We start from the raw sequence: 25,074 nt of genomic DNA on the forward strand, positions 1-25,074 counted from the left end.
AAAAGGACAATGGGGCGCGTATGCAAAAGAACTCGATTGAGTAGAAATGAGCCGTGGGAACAACGCTTGCGCAGAGAGAGGGGGAGGAAAGCGAGCCATGCAAATGAGAATTGACTCTAGGAGCGGTTTCATGAGGACCCGGGGAGCGACACAACGAGGTTGCGCACTCCGCAGAGGAGGGGGGAGCTCATCGCACACAACACACCACGCTATTGATTTGTTGGGGGCTGCAGTTCAGAGGTAAGTGATTTCATGTTTTTCTCCGCTCGTGAATTTTTTTTACTAAACCAGAAAGTGCGAAACCTCTTTGATAAAAGCAAAAAAACCCTGAAACCAATCAGCCGTTCTAGTCAATAAAACAAGTTGTTTTTGGAGGCTGCCTTTTGCTGCAGGGAAAACACTTTCCTGTCTGAAACAGTTTTGACACCCACTGCCCTGTGTGCGGCATTGATTTTTCCTTCTTTTTGTGAAAGAATAACTTGAGAACTATAATCTTAAAAGCTAACAGTGTTATGAACATGCCGATTGCATTGTTCCATATCCAGCTTCGCATTGGAGCTTTCTTAAACTGAAATCAAAATGTTCTCTCCAAAGAGAGAGGTCGAGTCGATTCCTGAAGATATCACTGGACAAGTGAACCCAGGCAACTCAGTTGGTTAGAGAAACTGTGTAACCAGTTCAAGATGTTACCGGGAAATATCAGTTTAAGGGACATTCTTCCAGGAGCCGTAGTAAGTGGGAGTGTATCAAACCGTCGCTTAGTGAATGTTTTGCGTGGCTCGAGAACCTTTTCTTTAGTGCTCTTTGTAAAGAGGTGGAAGCTGGAAGATGTAATGTTCCTTCCAGTTTGTAGATTCAAGTTAAGTGATTCTGGAAGAAGAACGTGGGCTTGTTTGGTTAATGGGGGGAGGGGGGAGATAGTGGTGCTGAGATTAGCTTGGCCTGTTGTTGGTGCTGCTTCCCAGATCCGTTGCGGCCCGTTACTGTATGCACGCGGTTTGGCATTATTTGCTCAGCTTGGGCGAGAGATGCGGATGTGATAATGAGAACAAGAAGGAATTCGGACACCTAAATCGTTCGGGATTCCAGAACCCGTTTGGGTTTTGGAATGTTTACGAGAGAAACGTTCCATTTTCGAATGTTCTCTGGGGCTTTGTACATTTATGTTACTAATTATACACCTGTAGCTTTATTTTTGAGCGCACAGAAGTTGTTGCGTCGTGAGTGGCAGGAGGCAATCATTGCAGTGTCAATGTACGTTTTCTCTTTTTTTTTTGGTCGGAGGAGAAGAATGGGGAAATTGTTCTCTTGACTTGGCTTGTTTTTAGAAGGGTTGTCGGGTTTAGCACTCAAGTGACCTGAAATGGACAGAAATTGTGTGTGTGCCATCTGACATGACACGTGCTACTAGGTGCGCAGGTGCGGGCTTGCTTTAGTGTTGGGTTGTTTTTTTTTTTTTAACTTCTTCTATTGGAAAAGCCTTGTTATCGATCAGAGTGGTGTCCTGATAGCGTCAGGACAGTGTAACTTTATGGTGATGGCGTCTTACCACTTTCAAAGCAGAGTACGAGTGAAAGTAACTGCTTTTCTTGTCTCCTCTTTGTAGTTTCCATGTAGAACGCAACGAAGTTTAAGTTGTTACATTCTCCATTTCGTGGGGGCTTGTTTTTTCTGGTCGATCAGGAATCTTGCAAGTTAGCAGGATCTTTAAATCTCTTGATGCATTCCGCAAAACAGTCGACATATCCTTGATGCTGCACGTAGGCAAAACCAGGCTGAAGGGAAAACAAAGGGCTTGCATGTGCTGCAGGCAGTGCTTGCTCTACAACTGCGTGTCTGCAATCCAGTCTGCTCACCGAAACACGGACTGTTATTGAACAGGGAGAGGACGGCTGGCGGGGGAACTAGGGGGGAATTGGTGCGACAGATTCGTGTCTTGGGGAAGTTTTGAGCTTGACTTTTTGTGTGTGGAAGACTTCTGGAGGAGTTAAAGTTTAGGGGCACGCACGCTCCTGTAAGGTTACCACGCTGTGTGCAGGGAGGAGGCGGCTGCGTGTTTGTGTGTCTAAAAGCGTGCAGGAGAGGAAACGCTTTTCGCTTTTCACTTTTCTGTGTAAAAACTGCAGATCATTCAAAGCCTGAAATTGCCGCTGCGCCCGTATCGAACGCTGCTTAATGCTGGGGGTTGGTGCGCACTCTTTTTAAAGGGCTCTTTGCAGCGGTTCCTCGGCTGTGTGTGCGTGTGTTTATGGGAGGTCTGTAGGTTTCCCTTTGAAGTCGAACTGTTGCCATGTTTGAATTACGTCAGGGTGAAGCCATGAGGAACCAGCTCGAGCCTCTCAGCCGCAGTAGCAGCAAGCGGCAGCGGCTCAGTGTAGGATGAGGTGAGTGAAGGGCCCTGTTGGACACCGCGAGCTGTGTGTGAGAGAGGGTGCAATATTCAGGAAGTGCTGCCGAGCTCGATGGTGGCGCGCGGCGGGGGTGGGGGTGGGGGCGCATTTTCGCCCCTTTTGTTCTGGCAGAAAACGCTGTGGAGTAACTTTCACTCGAGGGCTTGGCCGGCGGGTGCAATCTTGCTCGCTGCCGTCACGCACCTTTCCCCTGCCAAGAGCGCAGTCGCTAATGCACCTTTTCCACGCAGCCTGCGCCGTGGAAGACCTCAGCAAAGTAGCGTGAGGGAGGAAAGTGCGTGACTGCACCCTGCGTCTCACTTTTCCGTGCGTGTGTGTGGTTGGCTTCGGAAACTCACTGCCGGCGACTGTGACCCGATTTCTCCGCACCTAGACTGCAGCCAGCACTCGGGAGATTAGGATAGATGGCTCGTGGAAATGCCCCCTTTCCCAAACCGCTTTGTCATAGCAATCCTTCCCCCCAGTCCCTGCCTCCAAACACGGCTAGTCCTGAGGAAGACTTTTTTTTGAAAGCCTAATTCAAGGCTCGTTAAATTGCATCTACCGACTTTGCAGATAGAGTTAAAAGGTTGGGGTGCCTGTTTAAATATCCAGCAGACGTTGCTAGGGTCTGATTCCAATTTCTGTGCTTGCTTGCTAGGAACTCTCCTATGTTTCTAATGGCTCCTGTGTTAAATTTTGCCCCAGTCCTGAACAATTCTGAATGGTGCCTTTCCCTTATTAAATGGCAAGCCTAGGCATTTTCACTGAGTCCTCGTGACAGTGACTGTGTTTTGCAATGTGTTCTCAGGAGCAGACGGCTCTTCCCGCAGCATACCTTAGCACACTTGATTTTATGCTTTTTAAAATCCTCTTGTTTCCCTCTGAAAAGGACTTGGTCATGTTGGGACTCCTGTGCCACTGTGTGCCTGTGCCCCTTATGTTTGTTGTCTACCTGATCATCATGGCCCCTTTGAAAAGTAGGTCGTCCTTGCTGAGGTGACTGGGGGTGGCTGGTCTTTGTTCCAGCAGGCAGTGCTTGTAGTGAGCTGCTGTGCACTGGTGCTGAATGTCCTGCTGATATTTTTTTGTTTTGTTTTCCTTCCCTCTTCACCTTAACTCTAGTTCCTCCCCATTTGGGGCATGGCTGAAAGACAAAACTTTGCCTGGGTGTTCCTTTTGGTATCGGCACTGGGCAGGCTGCAGGTTAAACATCTGCAGTGAAATCCTGGCCTCACTGATATCAGTGGGAGATCTGCCATTGATTGCAGTGGAACTAGGATTTCAGTCCTGATGAAGAATTTTTTTTAATCTAATTTTGGTGGCTAGGTCATCTTCACATTGTGATTCAGTACTGTGTTAACTGACAATGTTGGTCCAATAACTACAAAGTTTTCCATTTTGCCGCCTATGTGTTCTATCATGATTTGGAGTGTCTCTTTACTGGAAGGATTTTTTTTGGCAGAAAAATAACGGTAGAACTCAGTTTTTGTGATACCCCACTTTATCATGCCCGTTACAAATCTCTCTCTTCAGGGGGTTACCAGTTTAGTTGTGGGTTAAAAGCTGAAACAGAACTTCAAATTAAACTGATTTGTTTAATACACTTTTTTGTAACTTGGACAGGCAGTAGCCTTTCCAGACAAACCTATTTATGTTATTTGGCATAAATGTCTATCTTCATTTCTTAATATGCTCATCCCCAGTTATATTTCTGACATGGCTCTTCTTGCTTGCTTTTTTGCTGTACCATCTAGTTCAGCACAGTACATTGGTAGTATAAGCAGTGACTAAATCCTGAATTCCTTCTGTATCCAAAGCTTCCCCTGACTGTCTCACTCTTTGTGGGGAGTGTTTTTCCCCTCTAGATTTTCCTCTATATGGAGATATGTATATCTCCTAGAACTGGAAGGGCCCCTAAAAGGTCTTTGAGTCCAGTCTCCTGCCTTCACTAGCAGGACCAAGCTACTGATTTTGCCCCAGATCCCTCAGTGGCCCCTTCAAAGATTGAACTTCACAACCCTGGGTTTAACAGGTCAATGCTCAAACCACTGAGCTATCTCTCTCTTACAGATTGGTAGCCCTCTGGGTGCAAATTATATGATATTTTGTTATGACTGCAAATGAAGAAAACTCCCTAGTTTCACTGATTTAACATAGTTTGGCAAGCAGTTGATTTATAACATGATCCAATTGCTTTGAGGATTTTAAACAGTTTAAACCAGCTGACAGATGAAGTTTTGGAAGATAGTTGGTATAGGCTTTATAGCATTTCATAAGCGAGTTTATTACATATGCAATATGAGTGGTGTGATCTCAGACTTGTATGTTTTTTGCATTTATAGAATGTCTTTCAAATAGTTTCTAGGTGCATTTCCAGTAAATTAATGGTTCTTCTCACCAACTCCCCAGATGATGTTACGAGACCAGACGTTCAAAAATGCTCAAGTGTTTAGCATCCACAGCAGGAGCCAAAGAGTATACTAAAAACTATACAGCCAGAAATGTGTTTGTTTTTTTTTTCTTTGAGTGCCGATGAACAGGTAGGATGACACCCGTGGAGCTTACTGTGTATCCACAGCCCAAGCAGTGGCAGTGCTGCTACATACAGTGCTCCCTTTGAAAGGTGGGAGGCTGTATGTAGATCATATGCAGAGGTATTGTGGCTTGTGCATAGCTAGACCTACTGTACAAGGTCTTATGGGTTTTTTAAATAGTCCGAGCAGATTTCATGAGATCCAGAGTACAGTGGGTGCATGAGTTTCCTGACGAACTTCAGTAATGTTGAGAGGATTTGGGGCCTGATCCAAAGCCCAGCGGAGTAAATGGGAGTCTCTCTCCCTCCCCCCGCCCTTGACTTCTGAGAGCACTGGGTTAAGTCTTTGCCACCTAGATAGGGCCCAATTGTCCTTTCATTAAAGCCAATGGCAAAACTGCTTTTGAAGTTAGTGGTGCAGGATCAGGCCTTAGGTGACAAGTGGTGGAATTTTCAAAAGCACCTAAGGACATTAGACCCCCAGCTCCCACTGAACGTCTATGGGACTTGTGCTCTGAAGTCCCTCTGTTGCTTCTGAAAATTCCCTCCCCCCCAGTGTTAGTTGGCAGATGACTGTCACTTGAGAGCCTGGAGCCTAACGTTTATGAGGTTTTACAGATAAAAATCTGTTTATTTACTAGATGACTGTGTGTGAAAATGTAACTAAATTCATGTGAATTAAAACAAACTAACAGATAACAAAACCACCTTTAAAACCGTGGCAGTCTGGGGCCTTTTATGGTACATGCTGATGTTGTGCAGTTCCCCCTCTGTCACCAAACTGTTAGCAGGCAGACAAGGTGGTGGGTTCCCATATGCTATATAATTATTCATTTTTATCTGCACTCTGTGACTTAACACATTGTTACACTGGATGAGATTAATGGTTCTTAGTATTGCCAGTTTCCTTTAAGTCTGAAGCAACAGTTGTTCGTGAGGCTTTTCACTGTTGGAAAACAGGTGCCAGAAGAAACAATAAGTATGTGGTTGGAAAAGGTGGTTTGAAAATTGAGGGGATAACCGGAATGGAGGGGCGGGACTCCATTTCACAACTCTCAAGACTGGTTCTCAGATTACCAGATCAAACACCAACATATTATCTATCAGCTCAAAGTCCAAATGGGAGGGGAGAGTCCGATTTCTCAACTAAAAAGGCGTTTGTATCATAAGTAAAGCTCTTTACACTTTTTAACACAGTAATAAAAATCTTCACTGTTAGTGTACTGCTCCTGCTAAAGTAGCCACAAGATATTTAATGATCACAAGTGCTCATGACACTGATTTTCAAATCTCATGTAAAAGACTGCACCTCGGAAAGCACATGGCCCCGGACACATGCTGAGCTATTGGTTGGGTACTGACTCAGATGAGCTTCACTAACTGAATCACCAGCACTACTCATACATCACCTCATGTTTTCCTTGGAGATCTCCTATTCAAGGGTTGACTGGATCTGACCCTGGTTAGGTTATAGGAGGTGATAAGATCATGGCTCAAGTTGGAATGGCTGCAGATGGAACACCCCCACCACTACATTTTTTTTCCCTCTGAAAATCCTGTTTTTGTGCTGTTCACAGCCCACACCAGCTTTCCTGTAGTAGCAACTTTTTACAAAGGCACCAAAGTGACTTAGGCACTGTTGCATTTTCAGAATAGCCTAAATAATTTAAGTGCCTGTGTCCCACTGAAAATCTATGAGATAGAGACATCTAGGTGACTTTTGAAAATTTTACCCGCAATAGTTTTGACACAGCAGTATACTACAAGTGGCTCAACCACAGTAAAGAAATGTCACCCATTCTAATTTCATGACAGGGCCATTGGTTTGCCATTTGTATTTGGTACATGTTAAAGTTTCATTGAGTTCTGTGGAACATCACAGGCACGGCATTGTTGCAGGGGACTAGCTGCACAGGAGTTAGTGTACATGTTCTTGGAGGTAAAAACATTCCAGATCTAGTTTTAACTTTCCCTGGGCCTCATTGATCATCAAGTACAACATTCACGGGTTTCAGAGTAGCAGAGTGAAGTTTCATTATAAAGTGCCGATACAGTTCTGACTGCAGAGTACCCTTGAAAGATTTCTTGATCTCTTCAACACATATTGTGTAGGGGGGTTGTTTTTTGCTTTTTTGGGAGGTGTGGTGGGTAGGTGGGCAGATATTAAAGGAATTTATAGTATGTGTGCATATATGGAGTTTCTAGGTTGCACACTTCAGATCCTAGTCTCCGCATTTTGCACTGGAACACTTTTTTACACTGGTATCTCTCTTTTTATGTGGAGATGAAAGTAGCATTTTTAGTTGGCACTAGTTTTCTTTTTTATTTCCTTGGAGCCTTTCCACTTCAGACACATTAAAATACAAGTGGTTAAGGCCTAGTTTTAACTTTACAACTTTGTAGTGAAGGTCTCCTTTTGGACAACACGCCTTTTCGGGGTGAGTGATTTCTTTATCAAAGATTCAAAGGCAGATCCTCAGCTGGTGGAAATTGACATAATGCCATTGATTTCAGTGGGACTATACCAGTTTATTCCAGCCAAGGGAGAGGCCTGAAGTATTTACTAGGGAGGCTGGCAACTCCGCTCATGGCATCATAGGCTGTTTTGGAAGAAGTCATTGTTCTCATGTGCAGATGTGCCTTCCAGGGCTTATGGTCTTTCCTTTATTTCAGTGTCTTTTAAGAAAATACTTTTGGATATTTCTCTGCTTTATCCATGTGCAGTAGAAATCAGCGTTGTGAGATTTTGCTGACAGGAGCAGTCTGCATCAATATGTATGGGACCAGCATGACTCCACTGACTTCAGGGCAATTACACTGCTTTACACCAGCCAAGAATATAGACCATTGTTGTGGGTCAGAGGAAGAAATCGGGGTTAAGTGGTTCCTTCTTACTCTTCTCTGCCCTTCCAAGTGAAGAATTTGGGTTGCACAAAGGGTGAATGAGTTCAGGGCTAGAGTAGGGAGGCAGGAATAGAGCAGGTGCTGAGTGTTTGGAATGTCATCCCTCTGCTTTTCAGATAAGCTGCTTTCTTTGTGAAACAGCCATGGAATGTTTCTCTGTAAGTGTCACAAATTTCAGGTGTGTTTCTTTCTGTTTGTTTAGGTATAAAAATGGAATTATATACATCTTCGAGTTCGTCTTTTTTCTATTTTGGAGGTGTTTTTCCCTTCAACCTCTGTGGTCAGGAAGAATGCAGAAGGAATCAGCCACCTTTTTTCCCTTTTTAGAAGGCAACCAACTGAACAACAATAAATCCCTGAAAGTTAGCTTCTCCTTCCCTTGAAAAGATTAGAGTTCAGGATTCACCGTTTATTTCCAAATTGAGAGGATTTCATGCACAACTGACACAGCAAGCATTTCTCTGTCTTCCTGCTTCTCTTGCAGATGTTTGGGTCAGCATCAACTTTTGCAGAGGGAACTTTGATCCCCAATTCTTGTCCTGACTGGTCCATAAAAGAGGAAATAACTTTGTGTGTGGTGTAGGCTAGCTTTGTGCCCAGCCATGCATAGATGTGCAAGGAGTCTTTTCTTCCCACCTTCCCCGTATCTCATGGACTGACCCCAGGTCTGTTAGGCAGAAGGGGCTCTGCTTCCTGAAAGTGTTTGAGTGTTAGCCTTCTGCAAAGGGGTGGGGTGTTGGCCCTGTACCCGCCTTATCCCTCCAGGCTCAGCTGGCAAAATTGCAGGGGAGAGTGCACCCTGCATCCTTTCAGAGTGTGGCAGAGTTGCTGCTGATCAAGAATTCAAGTAGATGAGAGTAGGGGGAGTGCAACTCCATCTGCTTTGCTAAAAGCAAAGGGGGAAACTCCCACAGGTCCCCCTCCTGTGTGGCTGATACAGTGAGCGTTCCCACACCTGCTTCAGTCTACTTCAACCACTGCTCTTGGAGTACGTGTGTTTCTTCCCCCCCCCACCCCCCTCCCCCCCGAGATCCAGGAGGAATCCTGTCTTGCCTCTGCTGGAATTCATTGCTGCATAGCCTCCCCTTCTGACTCTCACATGGCTGGTAGTTTTAAAAGATGTTATCTGTTATGTAACTCCCCTGAAGTTAAAGGAGCTACACCCGCTTAAAGCAGCCAAATATCTGTCATTCAGCATGGATACATTTCAGTCTGCACCTTCAAAGCCAGTGTAGATGCTGTGCTGATTTGCACTAGCTGAAGATCTAACCCAAGGTTTCTGATTCGGGATCTTAAGATACAAAACTTAACAAGATAAAAAAATGTTTAAGGTCCTAGTTATGCAGTCTTTAAGCATAGAAACTAGGTGTCCACAATGACTGGGCACATAATTACGGCTTAGAATGGAAAAGCAGACACTGCTTTAAGTATGGCAATGCTGGTCAGCGCCCGTAAACTCCAGTGCGATCTATGTTAACTATTAAATTCATCAGCTGACAGTATGTTTAGTGTATATATTCAAATGGCAACTGTGTGGATTAAATGTGACTTTGCCCTGACGCCTTCCATTTATAACACTGCATTTGGACACAGCTGTCAAAGAGAAATCTGTTATACTTGTGGTTTCTCTAGTAACTCTCAATCCAGGAATGACGTATGGTGATACTGTTGCTGTCCATTCATCAGCTGGGAAACAGATGGCACTAGTTTTCCTTCTATTGAAATTTTGTGCTGAAATGCTGTGCCTGTGAGAATGGAAGCAACAATCCCACAACAGAATATTTACTATAAATATCTGACGCCAATCCTTGTTCAAGTGTTAATTGTAAAATGGTGATTCTTGTCCCTCTACAGTATAAATACTTGGTGGTAGCTGAGACATCCCCCATGTCCTAGAGACTCAAGCTTAGAAATGTTCCCCAAGTGAACAATCAAGACAAGTTTCCAAGACCAGTTCCATGCCTCTCCTGTAAAGATAAAACCTTTATTACATGGGTTATTGGGTTCACCAGTGAGACAGAAGTACCAGCAGCTAGTACCAGACTTTGTAAAGTAAAGGATACCAAGCTGGAAGCAAAACATTGAGTTGCCGTAAACAAAACCTAAAATAACTGTTACAAACTCCCAGGTGAATATGATTGCTGACCATTTCAAAAGGCTTGGTAAATACCATAGACTTTTGAAGGGGCGCATTGAATGGTAACAAAATACATAAGCAAACATGCAGAATATATAACTCCTTAGTGTCTGGAGTCATGTGTGGTTTTTTTCCCCTCAAAATGCATCTTGTTAATCAAGGGAAACTAACTGGACCATACTTGGCCATGTATAATGCCCAGTGGCTCTACATTGTCATAATGGGAAGACAGCCTAAATCTTTATTTGTGTTTTGTCTTGCTGCCTTTCTTAGCTTCCCAACTCACATTTCATTGAACCAGATTTTCCTCCTTTCTTTGCCGGAAATTACCCAATACCTCAACTGGCTAAATGCAACTGGAGATTTTTGTGCAAGAGCAGAGTAGTAGTTTTTGAGTTTAACCAACCCTTGACATGCCATTCAGGTCACTGGCCAGAACACTTGCCCAGTTTTCCACAGGCTTTAATCCAGCAAAGTACTCCTGGATGGTGGATGGCCCTCTTGGCAGTGAATCTGGGTGACTCAGGAGCGGTGGGGCAGGATTTTGGGGAGCCTTTGCTGGAGATGTGCACATCTGTGAATGGCAGAGCCCAGCTCCTCCCATGGTAGCTCCTGTGCCAGATTAGCACACTAGAATCTGAGGACAAGGCTGGTGGATCAGCTGCTGCTATTCTTCCTTCACAGAAGTGAGTGAATGGCTCAAAGCCAAGTGCAGCCCTGAGGCTAGAGTGATGGCTGTGCAATGGGCTGTGCAGTGGGCTGGGTTGGGTGGAGAGCGGTGGAGACTGCTTTTGTTCTAACCCTGGCAGAATTCCTCAGCATGCCTGCTTGGGCTGTGTACAGGAACCAGGATTTGGGCCTTAGGCAATTTCAGGCTGTCTGCCTGCAGAGTCAAGAAGGCAATGCTTTGTAAGTCACATTTGAGGATTTACCTCCTGGAGTGTAAGGGTCTGAAACTTCATCTTTGCTGAAAATGAATGCTTGGATTCTGTAGGATCGAATGGTGAAGTCCCTGAGACCTGGCAGGGAGTTGCCCATTCATCAGTGGCAAGGGGAAAGTGGTTTTGTCAAACCCAGCTCTTTGGAGCCTAGATTCTGTCTTCTTGTGTATTTGTACAGCATCTAGTACAGATGAGACCTAAGTCTGATTGGTGGCGTGGGGTGCTACTGCAGCATAAATAATTAACTGGTTTAATGAACTACACCAAAATATAAACCACTTTGTTTGGGATTAAGCTGCTAAAAAAACAGTTACTGTTTAGGCAGTTTGTGGTGAGAGCGTTTGTTTTATTTAAGACTTCAAATTCTGGTCTTCTCCATTGGGGTCTAGGAGTGCTGTTGGTTAGCTTAAACCCTACTGTGATGTCTTCCTCCTGATCATTTAAAGAGAGAGCCCTAAGAGCCTAAGTGGGGCTGGAACTACTTACCGTGAGGTGAAATTCACCTGTGTGTAGAGGGCTAACACTAGGCCTAGGTTGGTTTGCAGCTTTTCAGTGACACCTGTTAATTTGCCTGGTTTCTCCCAAACAATCTTCTGGTTTATGATGGAGTCTCTGACAATGTAATCACCTGGTCTCTTGGTTTAATGATAAAAACCAAAAACTCTCAGACCTTATCTTATTTGTGTCACTTTTTTTCTTTTTTTGGATCTATAAATTGATATCGGTTGCAGCTGAGAGATCCTGCCTGTTGAACCTTCCTGCTACTAAGCAGCTATTCCTTTTCTGTGTAGTTTGGCTGCTTGTTGTCCTTGATGATCAGCAGCAGAGGGCAAACCTTGCTCACTAAACAGGGTTGTATAAGCCAAAGTTACGACACTATTAGTTTAAAAGAGAACTCCTTTTTGGAACGGTACCTCTGTGTTTATGACAGAGACTACTTACAATTTTTGGATGGCCTGTTAAAACTTGTTTTGCATTAAAGTCCTGAGTCAGATAATAGCTTAAGCATGTGTGTAACTTTGAGCACTGGAATGGAGCTACTCAGATGTTTAAAGTCATCATGCATGTTCTTAAGTGCTTTGCCAGATCAGGGCCTATGTGCAGTCCCACTCTGGAAAGTAACTGGGGGATGAGGGTAACAGCATCTTGGGGCTCCCCTTTTATTGTTTTTCAGGGACTCCAAAAATTGAGTTTAGACATAAAAAGTTGTTTTCTAACAAGAAGCTAACAAATATCTCCATTGCACATTAACTGCATCCATAATGTATTTCAGGATTATTGGTTGTGGTATGCAAGCCAGAGAGCCACAGCTGTTTGACAAGATGGGCAGTTAGCAAATATTCAGTTCACAAGTTTTTCCTATCGAGTCACTGAGCATCAGTAAACAGAGAACCCCCACCATGTCATTTCTAAAGTGGCTCTTAAGTGTTAAATGGTTTTTTAGGTGACCGTGTCACATGTCTGGGGTTGCTTAATACCCTCTGCTTTGGGGTGCAAGAGACATCAACTATTTGTGCTTGACAAAGGAAGCATATTCTGAACACCCATCCTCCTAAGAGGCACTGCGAAATAGTGACAATGCATACCTTAGCACAGTGGTCCCCAACCTTTTCGTCTGGCGCAGCAGTGGAGCGCCTGCCGAAATGCTGCTGAATTTCTGCGGCATTTTGGCGGCGACGCCTCTTGATGACGTCACCTGTCAGCGGCAAGCGGTGTCATCGAGAGGCGTCTCCGCTGAAATGCTGCCGAAATTTGGCGGCATTTCAGCAGATGCTCCACCGCCAGCCAGGACGCGGGCGCATTTAGATGCCCCCGTGGGGCGCCATGGTGCCCGCGGGCACTGTGTTGGGGATCCCTGCCTTAGCAATTCCCCCTGAGTGTTGTCTGTTCTGGACTGTGGTGTAACATCAGTTTGTAAAGTTGCACATGAAGCTGCTTCTCCCTTTAAATTATCCTTGAGCTGTATCTTAAAGTGATAATGACTGTTTCTGCTTGTTCTACAGGCTCCAGCAGAGAAGAAAAGATGTTTGGTTTCCATAAACCAAAGATGTACCGGAGTATAGAGGGTTGCTGTATCTGCAGAGCAAAGTCTTCCAGCTCTCGTTTCACTGATAGTAAACGTTATGAAAAAGACTTCCAGAATTGCTTTGGGTAAGATCTCGTGCTATTCAAAATTGGGTTTACATTTTAGTTAGTCAGGATTTCTGTCTCAAAGCATGAAAAGTTACCAGCCTCACTCAAAGTGAGGTACTGAAGGCTCTGACCAGAATCAGGCCTAGTATAGTCTTCAGCTGCCTCACACTTCTACCACGAGGGGCAGGCAACATTGGGCCAGATCCTCAGTTGATGTAAATCAGCACAGTGCCATTGCTTTTAGTCAGCCTCAGCTGAGGACCTGTGCCATCTGGTTCTCTATTGCAAAGTGCTGTCAAATCAGAGTGGAAACACTTGGCACTCCGTTTTCACAGGTGTCAATTGCTGTACAAAGTGTAAAAGAATGCAGAGGTCAGGCCCATGGGAGTTTTTCTGAGGTGTAAAACCTTAGATAGAGAAGAAATACAAGTATTTATTTAGCTAGTAAATATCTTTAAAAGTCCAGACAGGTTTTGTAAGTAGTTGTTGCTGTTGTTGTTCTGAATAATCCTATCAATCCATGGGAATGTTGCCCCTCTCAGTGGAGGGGAGGGGTCTACTATCTTAATAGCAGTTTTCCAGCCCTGTGCTGTGTAAAATAAGCCTGAAGAATTAGCTTTCCTATTAAAAAGCATTGGAAATTAGGAAATTTCAAAGCCCTGGTGAGGGGCCATTGTATAATTTTAAAAATAATTCAACAGTAAGTTTAATAACTCTTTTTAGCATTTTGGAACTACCTTACAAGACCCGTCTTACCAAATTGTGAAAGAAGCGAGTTCCTGCTTGACAATTCCTAATTGTCTTTTATTACATTTAACTTTTGTTTTTTTTGGTGTTTTTTACTTTGTAATTAGCCATAGCAATTAGTGCAACAAGATTGAGATTCTAACTTCCCATAAGAGTGTTTTTATTCTGGAGAAATGTCCACTTTGTCATATTTCTCCAACTTCCCCTTCTTAACCCACTTTGCTTAGCTATCATGAAATTTTAGGCCACAATCCTGGGAAGACTTACACCTATGATTAGTTTTACACACGATTAGTCTCATTGGCAACACTGGCACTACTGACGTTAAAAATTATTCACTTGAGTGATTCTTTGTAGGATCAGGCCTCTCTTTGTCTTTCTTGTATTTCTCTTTGTCAAGAAATGATTTTTCCCATGAGTCTTCATAGTGACTTCTACTGACTGTTGGTTATTTATTTTTAATGTAAAGCTGCACCTATCTGCATGCTTGCTTGCTGCTGACCTTGGCTAAAGGAAAGCTGTGCTACAGTCCACCGCATTTTTATTTAAACTGGAGTTTTGAAGTTTGCTGTATGCTTTATTCAGTATGTTTGGCAAGGTGGAACCTGCAGTCTTATACTGGGTCATCAAAGAATGACTTCTCTAACCCAGACACTTCATTCACTTCTACAGTATTTCAAAGTCCATTTACTTAACTAGCCAAAAAAAAATCCATAATCTATCTCCTTCTTTGAGTCATTCCAAAAAGATTTAACTGTAAGGGAAACATTTTTAATAGGCTTATTGAAAGCAAACAAGTGCAGTCTTCATGCCAATGTTTACAAGTTGTTGGGCTGTGCACAGAGCACCTATAGAGTTCAGCAGGAGTGCAGCGCATGGAACTCTTACAGGATCAGAGCTTTTATTTGAAATTGTATGAAAAGTTCAAGAGCTGAATGGCGTGTTCATCAGATCAACTGGGATTACTTAAAAATGAACTTTTAAATGGATGAGGTTTGTTCTAATAAAAAGATTCTCCAAAGTGTTGAGCACTTTTCTGTAGGGTAAGCACTTTTAAGGTGTTTCAAGTTGGACATTCAAAATAAGTGAGGTACCAAAAATCACTAGTCACTTTGGAAAATCTTTGCCTGAGAATCTATTGTCTCTCTCTTTATATTAATTGGGTTGATTTACAAGAGGTTAAATAATAAACAGGGTCTTCTCTTGTCAGGCTCCATGAAGGCCGCTCAGGAGATATCTGCAATGCGTGTGTCCTTTTGGTGAAAAGATGGAAAAAGCTGCCAGCAGGATCAAAGAAAAACTGGAATCACGTTAGTTGGCTATTTTTTCCCCTCTCTGTAATTCATGTTCCCCTTCTGTCCACTCCACTAGAGAGAGACCATCAAGTGTTTTCTCTTCACTCCTCAGCACCTGTAAAAGCTGCTCTGAACATTCTGAAGTGTGGCTATTCCCTGCCTTCAGATGGCTTACATGTGCAAGATTCAAGTGATTGTTGGAGACAGTTCTCTTCTTACCCCCTCAATTTTCACATGCTCCTAAATTTGTCCAGAATTCTCCCTTGAGACTAAACATTCCAGACTTGGCCTCAGCCCAAAGATGAATTCTTTTTTTTGGAAAGTTTGAGCGAACAAGGTAACTTGCTTCAGTAACATATAAATCAGCTTGGCTTAGTGAAGTACTTAAAATAACTGTGTCACAGTCATTCCCACTCTCTGATTTGATATATTAATCTGCTTTGGGCCTGCGATTGGAAAAAAAGAGCCAGATTTTTTTGGGTGGGGGGGAAATTGCTCATCAATCTTTCCAGGAGAGTTTTTTGACAGCAACAAGGGAGCTAAACATGCTGTTCATTGCTTTGGGCATGCCTAAACACAGAAGTTAGCATAAATTGGGTTTGCATGGGTTTTTAAATCAGTGTGGACACTCTCGTCTGTTGGTTTAAATGGCCTTAATTAAAGGGGCGAGCTAAACTGAAGCCTTTTATGCGCAAGAAAGTTGCAGTTGTTTAACTAAAGCTGTTATTTTAAACCAGTTTTACTTTCTCATGTAGACTAGGGTCATGGCTACACTTGCAGATGTAGAGCATTTTGAGTTAAGCCAGCCTTTGGAGAATGCAGTAGGGAAAGCGCTGCAGTCTGTCCACGCTGACAGCTGCAAGCACACTGGAGTGGCCACATTTGCGACACTGGCAGTGGCATTGGGAGCAGTGCATTATGGGCAGCTATCCCACAGAACACCTCTTCCCATTCTGGCACTGTGGCTTGTGGGAATGGGGCGAGGGTTCGGGGCATTCTGGGTCCTGTCCCAACGCCCCGTGATGCATCGGTTCACATCTCAGCAATCCCTGTGCTGCTGTTCACATTTGGCGCCATCTTTCAACATTTTTTGTGCTGCGTGCTCTGTCTTCCCTTTCGATCTGCGGGAATGGATGTTGAACTGCTGAGGAATATGCTGATGAGTCTCGCCAGCACGTCATGTTTGGCAGTCAAGTTATTCCTTAAGATCCAAACTGACAGTTAGGACTCCAGTGATATCGACTCAAGTAATGCATACGACACATAATTGCTTGTGGCATTTGCGGACATGCTCACCACCATGGAATGCTGCTTTTGGTCTCAGGAAACAAGCACTGAGCGGTGGGATCACATCGTCATGCAAGTCTGGGATGATGAGCAGTGGCTGCAGAACTTTCGGATGAGAAAAGCCACTTTCATGGGACTTTGTGATGATCTTGCCCCCACTCTGCGGTGCAAGGACACACATTGAGCTGCCCTGCCAGTGGAGAAGCGGGTGGTTATTGCAATCTGGAAGCTGGCAGCTCCAGACAGCTACCGATCGGTCGGGAACCAGTTTGGAGTGGGAAGGTCAACCCTTGGAATAGTGTTGATTCAAGTTTGCAGGGCCATTAATTGCATCCTGCTCAGAAGAACTGAGACTCTGGGTTACGTGCATGATGTTGTGGCTGGCTTTGAACAAATGGGTTTCCTAAAGGTGGAGGGGTGATGGATGGAACGCATATTCCAATTCTGGCACCAGCCCACCTAGCCTCCGAGTATGTTAATTGGAAGGGGTATTTCTCTGTGGTTCTCCAAGCACTTGTGGATCACCGTGGGCATATAATTGACAATAACACAGACTGGCCCAGAAAGGTGCATCATTCACACGTCTTTCAGAACACTGGCCTGTTCAGGAAGCTGCAAGCTGGGACTCTTTTCCCAGAACAGAAGATCACTGTAGGGGAAGTCGAAATGCCCATTGTGATCCTTGGAGACCCCGCTTACTCGTTAATGCCGTGGCTCACGAAGCCCTACACAGGGAGCCTTGACAGCAGCAAGGAGCGGTTCAACAACAGGCTGAGCTGGTGCAGAATGACTGTGGAGTGTACTTTTGGACCTATAAAGGGCCGCTGGTCCTCTCTATATGGGAAGCTGGACCTGGCCAATGACCGCATCCCTGAGGTTATATCCGCGTGCTGTACCCTCCATAACATTTGGGAAGGGAAAGGTGAAAGATTCACTCAGGCATGGAACTCGGAGGTTCAACACCTGGAGGCTGAATTTGAACAGCCAGAGAGCAGGGCTATTAGAGGGGCCCAGCATGGGGCTGCAAGAATTAAGGATGCCTTGAGAGAGCAATTTGAGGCTTAAAGCCACCAGTAATGTCTGGTGCCCTGCATGGGAGTGAAGTGCAGTGGTTCCAATGTTAGTAGGAATCTGTGTTTGCTGTGCTGACTTGCAGTGCCTGTTTCTTTCCTGGGCGAAGGTATCTTTTACTTTATGCAATAATAAAGACTCTTTTCAAAGCCAAAAAATCCATTTATTGAAAAGAAAATGCATTTGTTGAAAAGAAACACATCTGCTTGGGAAACAGAAAGGGCAAAGGGGTTGGGTGGGGATTGGTACAATCACAGATTTGCGTATGTCCTGTCTGGAGTGCTGTGCAATGACTGCTGCACTTCAGAGTGGCTACAATGCATGGTGATGGGGGTTGAGTGCAGTGAGTAAGGGTCTTGGTTTTCAGGGCTTGGTGGTGAAGCTACAGGTGTTAAGAACCCAGATAGAACCAGTAGAGTTTTCCAAGGGGAAAAGTGGGTTGCAGGTGACATGGGAGCACAAGGGAAAGAGTTTTGGGATGGGCTCGGGGGTGGGGCGGGCACGGTAGTGCTCTACCTGCATTTGCTACGAAAGCCCGGATCGAGTCCACTTGGTGCTCCATGATGCTTATTAGCCACTCCGTGCTTTGCAGAGCTCCGTGCTTGTGTCAGCACTCCTCGTTCTGCTGGTGGATTCTTCTTTCACTTTCCCACCACTCCTGCACTCTTTGATTTTTTTCATTCAGGGTCTGCTGTATTACTTCATGCAGCATGTCTTCTTTGCTTCTACGTGGCCTCTTCCTAACTTGTTGGAGTCCTTCAGCTGGTGATAACACAGACGGCTGAGATCTCAAGGTTGCATCTGTAAAGGCAAAATGAACACTTAACAGAGGCAGCATTGTTCGCACCAGACAGAGCAATGATTCCCCCATATTTAAGGGCAAGCACAGTCTACACAATAGCATAATTTGCCCATTCAAAAGTGAGCGCATATAACCCACAGGAGCCCCAAAATGGTGAGTAAGCACAAGGTCAAGGGGGACTGATTTTTTCATGGCTGTACTATCCTCTGGGTTTCTGTGCCTTGGGGAGAGCCAACAGCTGCAGGGGGGCCCTGTACTGAACACTGTCATCACATTTTCCACAGGAGTTAATCCTGGAAGATCCTTTGCTGCTGAGGGGTGGCCTGAGAAGCAAGGGAGGGTCTTCTACTACAATGTGGCTTCCGGCCTGTGCCATATGCTGCTTGCCTGTATGCAGCAATAGTCCCCCCCCTCCCCGCCCCCCACATCACAGTGGCATGGACATGTTAGCCTGACTGGGACAAGGACCACGGTGGATCTCCCAAGAAACCTGTGCAAGTGCATTGCCCAACTTCTGGATGAGACCTTTGAAGAGATCGCTGAGGCTGATTGATGTGAGAGAGCACATCAACGTCTGCTTCCGCATCTAGGCATGCATGCAGCCCTAAACTTTCTCGTCCCAAGAGCCTACACCGAATAACTTCCTTCCCAAAATAAAAGCCACTACCGGGAACCTCCTCTGGTGTTTGTCCTTCCCCCAAGCACCGGCCGCCGTGACTGGCTGCCTTCCTCCTGGCTTGAGAACAGCTCCTGGCTGCATGCATCTAGGGATGCTGGGGTGTCTTCCTATTCCTCAGCACCCTTGCTCCTGCTTTCCTCCTCCTTCTCCAGAGCCCAGTTCAACAAGGCAGGAGAAGTGTCCATGGTAGTACTTGGAGTGGAGGTGGGGTTGCCTCCAAGTATCACTTCCAGCTTTCTGTAGAAATGGCAGGTTGCAGTGGCAGCACTGGAGCGGAGGTTTGCCTCATGGGCTTTGCAGTATGCACTCTGCAGCTCCTTCACTTTAACCCTGCATTGCATCCTGGTCATGGCCCCTTTCCATCATGTCCCTTGATATCTGCCTGAAGGTATCGTAATTCCTACAGCTGGAGTGCAGTTAGGACTGAACAGCTTCCTCCCCCCAAACCCTGAGGTCCAGCACCTCGCCGTTGCTCCGTTCTGGGGATCGCCTGGCGCGTGAAAGCATGGTCACCTGGAAAGATTTGCAGAGAGCACTCCACACCTGGCTGAGCAAACAGGAAGGAGATTTTCAAAATTCCCAGAAAATTTAAAGGGCAGGTCTGACAGTTGGTCACCTGAGAGCAGGGCAGTAGAGTTCCAAATGATGAGCAGAGTGACTAGAACAGGTATTGTGGGACACTTCTGAAGGCCGATCAGAGTGCGTTAACAGACCAGGACGTCCACACTGGCGCTACAGCGCTCCAGCAGGGGCGCATCAAATGTTATTCCACTCGCCGAGGTGGATTATCAGGAGCACTCTAGCTGTGGAGTCCAGGCACTCTACATACCTTGCTAGTGTGGACGCGTCGTGAGTTAGAGTGCACAAGGCTGCTTTAATGCATTCCAACTTGCAAGTGTAGCCATGCCTTAGGCCTGATATAAGCCAGGCTGAAATGATTGTCAACACACATAGTTGCACAAGTGAACTAAATTGGTTTAAAATATCTTTAATTAGACCAGAGTGGCTTTATCTGTAGATCAGGCCCTAGTTCTGATACAGAATTGTGGGCAGAGGGAATTAAATGTATCCATGCTGTCTTTCAGGTGGTGGATGCAAGGGCTGGACCCAGTCTTAAAACAACGCTGAAACCAAAGAAAATGAAAACTCTCTCTGGAAGCAGGATAAAGAGCAATCAAATCAGCAAACTGCAAAAGGAATTCAAACGACACAGTAAGTAGACACAGAGTTTTAGGAAGGCAGTTTATTGCCAAAGTAGCTAATTGTTAACTGGCCTAATTAGATACTGTCCAATGCATTCAGTGGTTAAATGAGAAAATATGTTTATGTAACCCTTTCATCCTTGAATTGTTTGAGGGTGGAATTAGGAGGGGTTTGCGGGGAGGGGTAGAGGATGTACATCTGACCTCAGGGTGGGGAAGTGGCAGATGCCAAGAGATGGGTTGAATTGAGGGAGAAAGCACTTTTATTCTAAGCCCCTGATTTCAGTGATTTGAAATTGTCCCAGAAAATAACTTCTTGGGCAGAAGTTTCATAGATGCTAGATACTGAAAAGACCTTATTAAGTTATCATTTTATTTATTTATTTATTTTTTGGTTAGTGCTTTGTGTGTTGTAATTTTAAGTGTCTCAAAGGATGGACTTCAGCCTCTTCTAGGCAACAATCATGTCAGCCTCATTGTGCTATTCATTGTGTATATATATGCAGTCAGAAACAACCCTTGCAGTCCAATGTCCAAATTGTGCAAAAACTTACCTGCACACCTAACTTTGCACATTGTGAGTAGTCTCATTGATAAGAGTAAGTCTTTGAAGGATCAGAGTCCAAACGGATAAGAGAAATGCAGGGTGATGGGAAGGAAGTATTATCCCCATTTTACAGATGAGGAAACTGAGTCTTCCCATTGACTGCAATGGGGCCTGGATTTCACCCAGGAGATTGAAGCGACTTGCCCAGGGTCACACCAGAAATGTGTGGTGGATCTAGGAACTGAATCCCGAGCCTTCTGAGTCCCACTCTGTCTTTCCCCAAGATCCTCCTCCTTGAAATGTTTCCATAATATTGACAAATGATCACCTCTGAAACTTTGTAAGTGCCAACAGAGAGCAGCAATTGTCACCTTTTTTTAATATTCTCACTGGCCATAATAGTGCTGCTTGCATCAGACTTTTCCACGGTCTGAGGGTAGGAAAGAAGCTAGTTACACCCAATGAATTCTTCTGTATTTTTTTTTGGTTTTTTCCCCTATAGACTCTGATGCCCACAGCACCACCTCAAGTGCCTCCCCCGCTCAGTCTCCCTGTTACAGTAACCAGTCTGATGATGGATCCGACACCGAGATGAGCCCTGGGTCCAGCAGAACACCAGTCTTCTCCTTTTTAGATCTCACATACTGGAAAAGGTAAAAAGCGACCAAACTCACATCTGTGCAGCCAGCAATTTATTTTAAATCCAAGGCTTTCTGTTCTGTTTCCTCAGCAATAAAACAGCATTCCAAACAGATGGTGACAAGCATGGCATTTTAAGGATGTGGCATAAGTAATTTAACAGTACAGAAAGTATGGATTTGGGCTTGGAGAGAAATAATTGTTTGGCCTTTTATTTTACTTTTGGTCTCTGGGTACGTAATGTTAGATGCAGTTAGTTCATAATGTCTTGTTGACAGACATTTTATAACGGACCCATGATCATGGTCAGAAGAAACTTGGGGGTTGGAGAAACTGTAAGATATTTCCCAATTTTGCAGAGACTTTTATGGTTTTGCTAGACACTATAAATGCAGCAGTCCCTTGTTCAGCTACCTTTCAAATTGAAATGGCTGTGATTTCATCGCCTAGCTAAATTCATGGAGGCTAGGTCCATCAATGGCTATTAGCCAGGATGGGCCGGGATGGTGTCCCTAGCCTCTGTTTGCCAGAAGCTGGGAATGGGTGACAAGTGATGGATCACTTGATGATCACCTGTTCTCTTCATTCCCTCTGGGGCACATGGCATTGGTCACTGTCAGAAGACCGGATACTGGGCTAGGTGGACGTTTGGTCTCACCCAGTATGGCCGTTTTTATGTTCTTTAAGCTGGCCTCTTACAGATTCATTTAGTCAAATACAGTTCAGCAAAGAAGCAGCTGTGTTTTGTGTTTCTGTATCGCTACTTGAGGTAGCAAAGTGGTAGACCTACACTTAGGCTGAGAATTTTATTTTTTTTTAAAGCAGTCTAGTCAATTTTCACACTCATGATTTTGTTTGTTTTTTCTTAGTGGACTTTTTACTCTGTGCTTGTAATTCCCCCACCGCCTCCCCTTATTGTTTTAAGATGGAAGGAAACTTTCCCCAGAACTGAAATGGGTCTGAATTTCTTAGGCCCCATAAAAATGCTTATCACCATGATATCCAGGTGGCCCTGGAGGTTGTAAACTGTAGTGTCCTGGTCCTATTAAATAAACTTTGTGTTTCTGTAACTTACTTCTGGGTGTATATGTCTGTTTATATATAAAATTGTGTCTGCATCTCTCTTCCTACCCCACCCTTTCCTTCCCCTAGGCAAAAAGTTTGCTGTGGAATAATTTACAAAGGGCGTTTCGGGGAAGTCCTTATAGACACTCATCTCTTCAAACCTTGCTGTAGCAATAAGAAGTCAGCAACTGAGAAGCCTGAACAACAGGGACCCCAATCTCCAGCCATCTCCAATCAGGAAGGATGGTGACTTCCTTGGCTAACTGTAGGAAGGTGTATACGGAGCCTCTTATTGTCTGGAAAATGCTAGAAAGTGACCCTTTGTTTACTATGGACACCAGCTATGCTGCCAAAAGACTATTCCTTAGAATTGTTTTGGTGTTTTTACTGCTACAATTCCACAAACTCTCAAGCCGGTTTGTATCTTTTCAGAAATACTACATAATATTTAAGATACTATGGAACACTTAGCAAAGCTGAATGCTGCTGCGAGGTTGTCTCTAAGGGTTTTTTGGTTTTTGTTTTTATCTTTCCCTTACCCATCCCTTCCATGAATGAACTTTTGAGGGTGGGTTTTCTTGTATAATAAAGTGTATGTAGTTAATATTCCTGTACTGAGAGAAGCAGTGGTTGTGTTTGGCATTTTTTAAGTTGATAAACCCCCTCCCCAACCAGAGAAAATATTTCATTCGATGTGTGATTCAGTGACATGGACTTATACATAGAAGTTTTTAACTCTTTACAATATTTTCATTTGCATGTATTTTAAAAGGTGTGGAGAGCTAAACCTGTACTACTGACATTTTAACCAAGACACATAGTTTCATCATTCCTGTATGGCAAAGCCAGATAATGTGAGCAAGGCTAGTGCAAGAAGACCTAAATGTTCAATATTCAAGAAGAGTGGAGGCACGCTGTGTCTAGACATCTGTGTAGAACCTCCCAGTTCCTCCTGAATACAAGTGACCAGTAAACCAATAAATGACGACAACCCAAAAGCAAGCACTGGGACTTGTGCAGTACTGCACGTGATTAGATTGAGAGAGGAACCATGGAGGCCACCTGGGGTCCAGGTTAGGTGCAGCTTCGGGGTTGGAATTTGTTGAATTCTCACAGGATGATCTCATAAATTTTCTGCCATTTCTAGGCACCTTCCTGGTTTTGAACATGACACAGAACCAAAACCGTAGTGTGGGGGGCCCGCTTTCTGTCCCAGGAATTGAAACAAAACAATCCAAGCATGAAATTCAATGGGGTTATGATTCCTGTTTTGGACCCTTCCACTCTTGTGAACTGTATGCATGTTTATACTGCAATCCTAGGGTGTGGTTTAATCCAGCTAGCTCTGCTACCAGAGCAGTGAAGCTGTGGCAGCGTGACTTCACAGGGCTGTCCAACTGAGTAATTGCCCAGGATCCTGGGCAGCCTTGTACAGCCCTCACTGATGCCCATGCTGCCATGGCTACACGGCTGTTGGTACCCGAGTTAGCTAGAGCAAAGCTAGCTGGGTACATCCATGAGCTGCAGTCACACCCTGTCATTGTAACACAGGGCATGTCTACACACACCATAGCAACACTTCCGTGCACACTGGACCTATTGTAAATTCTGTAAGTGCTGTTAAAAATTACTCCATTCTAAATAGAGGCAGCTCTGTGTGCATGTTTGTTGGCAAAACAAATCCTATGCACATTCCTGGTAAAACTTGTGTGCAAATGATTGTGGCATTCCTTTATGCTCCAGCTTTGTCTTTAGAGTAAAAACAGCTTTCTCAATGAGTGTGCTGCAGTTTTAGCTCCTGGTTGTTTCATGTTACCTTTATGAAGATTTAACTTGCAGTGTGGGAAGTGAACACTTGGTTTAAAAAAAAAAAATCTTTGGGGATATTCTGCAATGGACTGCTAGAAACTTGAGTTTTCTTCTGTTTGGCTTTACTATTAAATTTTTGGTGGGAAGACTGAGGGTTGGTTTGTAGGCAAATTTCAATGCAAGCTCTGAAAGGCAAACAGTCAGGGGACGAAAAGAATGACAGATATATTTTTTTTTCCCTCCATCCTCCCTCACCCTCAAAGTAGAAAGTTAGTGTTGGGTTTTGGTTTCTTGTTTTACCCCTTCTATTAAATAAATAAAATTTCTTAGTGGGATGTCATGGGAAATGGAGATTATAGTCCCCCCCTCTGTGTGGTGGTTCCGCCCCCCCCCCCCAATAAATACATTGACTAAATTCTAACGGGAGGATAAAACTATGTAGTGTACCTTCACCTGCAATCAAATGGGTAGTTAGACTTAGCAAGCAGCCATTCTATCTCCAAAGTCTCATGCAAGAGTCTCAGCCAGCTGTATCTACACACCAACTTACATTTGAGTTAGTGTCTCCATGATTTTCTGTACTTAAGGCTGCAGTACTGGTGGTAGGATGTGCTATAATGTGGATCATCTCTACTTCTGTATTTATTTATTTATTGCTAGACTTCAACCATAGACTGCTTCCCCTCCTCCTCCCATCTCTTCCTTTCCCTGTAGTAATGCAAGATGAACTGTCTGTAGTCATGCACTTTGTATTAATGTATTAGAAATCTATGGAACCTGTTTTGTACTTTTTTTATACTGTCCATACACTTGTAATCCAAACTTTTTTTTAATTAGGGTAATGAATAAATTTAGACTTATTTAGAAAAATAAAACATTTTTCTTCTGGA

The 25,074-nt window shown here is 44.3% G+C and overlaps 1 protein-coding gene across 2 annotated transcripts; it reads left to right on the forward strand.

The window, feature by feature from the left end:
• Positions 1-25,074, forward strand: SINHCAF (SIN3-HDAC complex associated factor). Of its 2 annotated transcripts, none has more exons than XM_050918990.1 (6): positions 1-240; positions 12,912-13,059; positions 14,999-15,098; positions 20,008-20,134; positions 21,174-21,324; positions 22,463-25,074. In XM_050918990.1, the coding sequence occupies exons 2-6, from the start codon at positions 12,932-12,934 to the stop codon at positions 22,623-22,625; spliced, it is 669 nt and encodes a 222-aa protein (XP_050774947.1). In that variant the 5' UTR covers positions 1-240; positions 12,912-12,931; the 3' UTR covers positions 22,626-25,074. The 2 variants fall into 2 exon arrangements, with proteins under 2 accessions (XP_050774947.1, XP_050774939.1); XM_050918982.1 differs by lacking the exon at positions 1-240 and adding an exon at positions 1,922-2,384.

Source organism: Gopherus flavomarginatus, chromosome 1, assembly GCF_025201925.1.
Source record: "Gopherus flavomarginatus isolate rGopFla2 chromosome 1, rGopFla2.mat.asm, whole genome shotgun sequence".
Taxonomy (NCBI): Eukaryota; Metazoa; Chordata; order Testudines; family Testudinidae; genus Gopherus; species Gopherus flavomarginatus.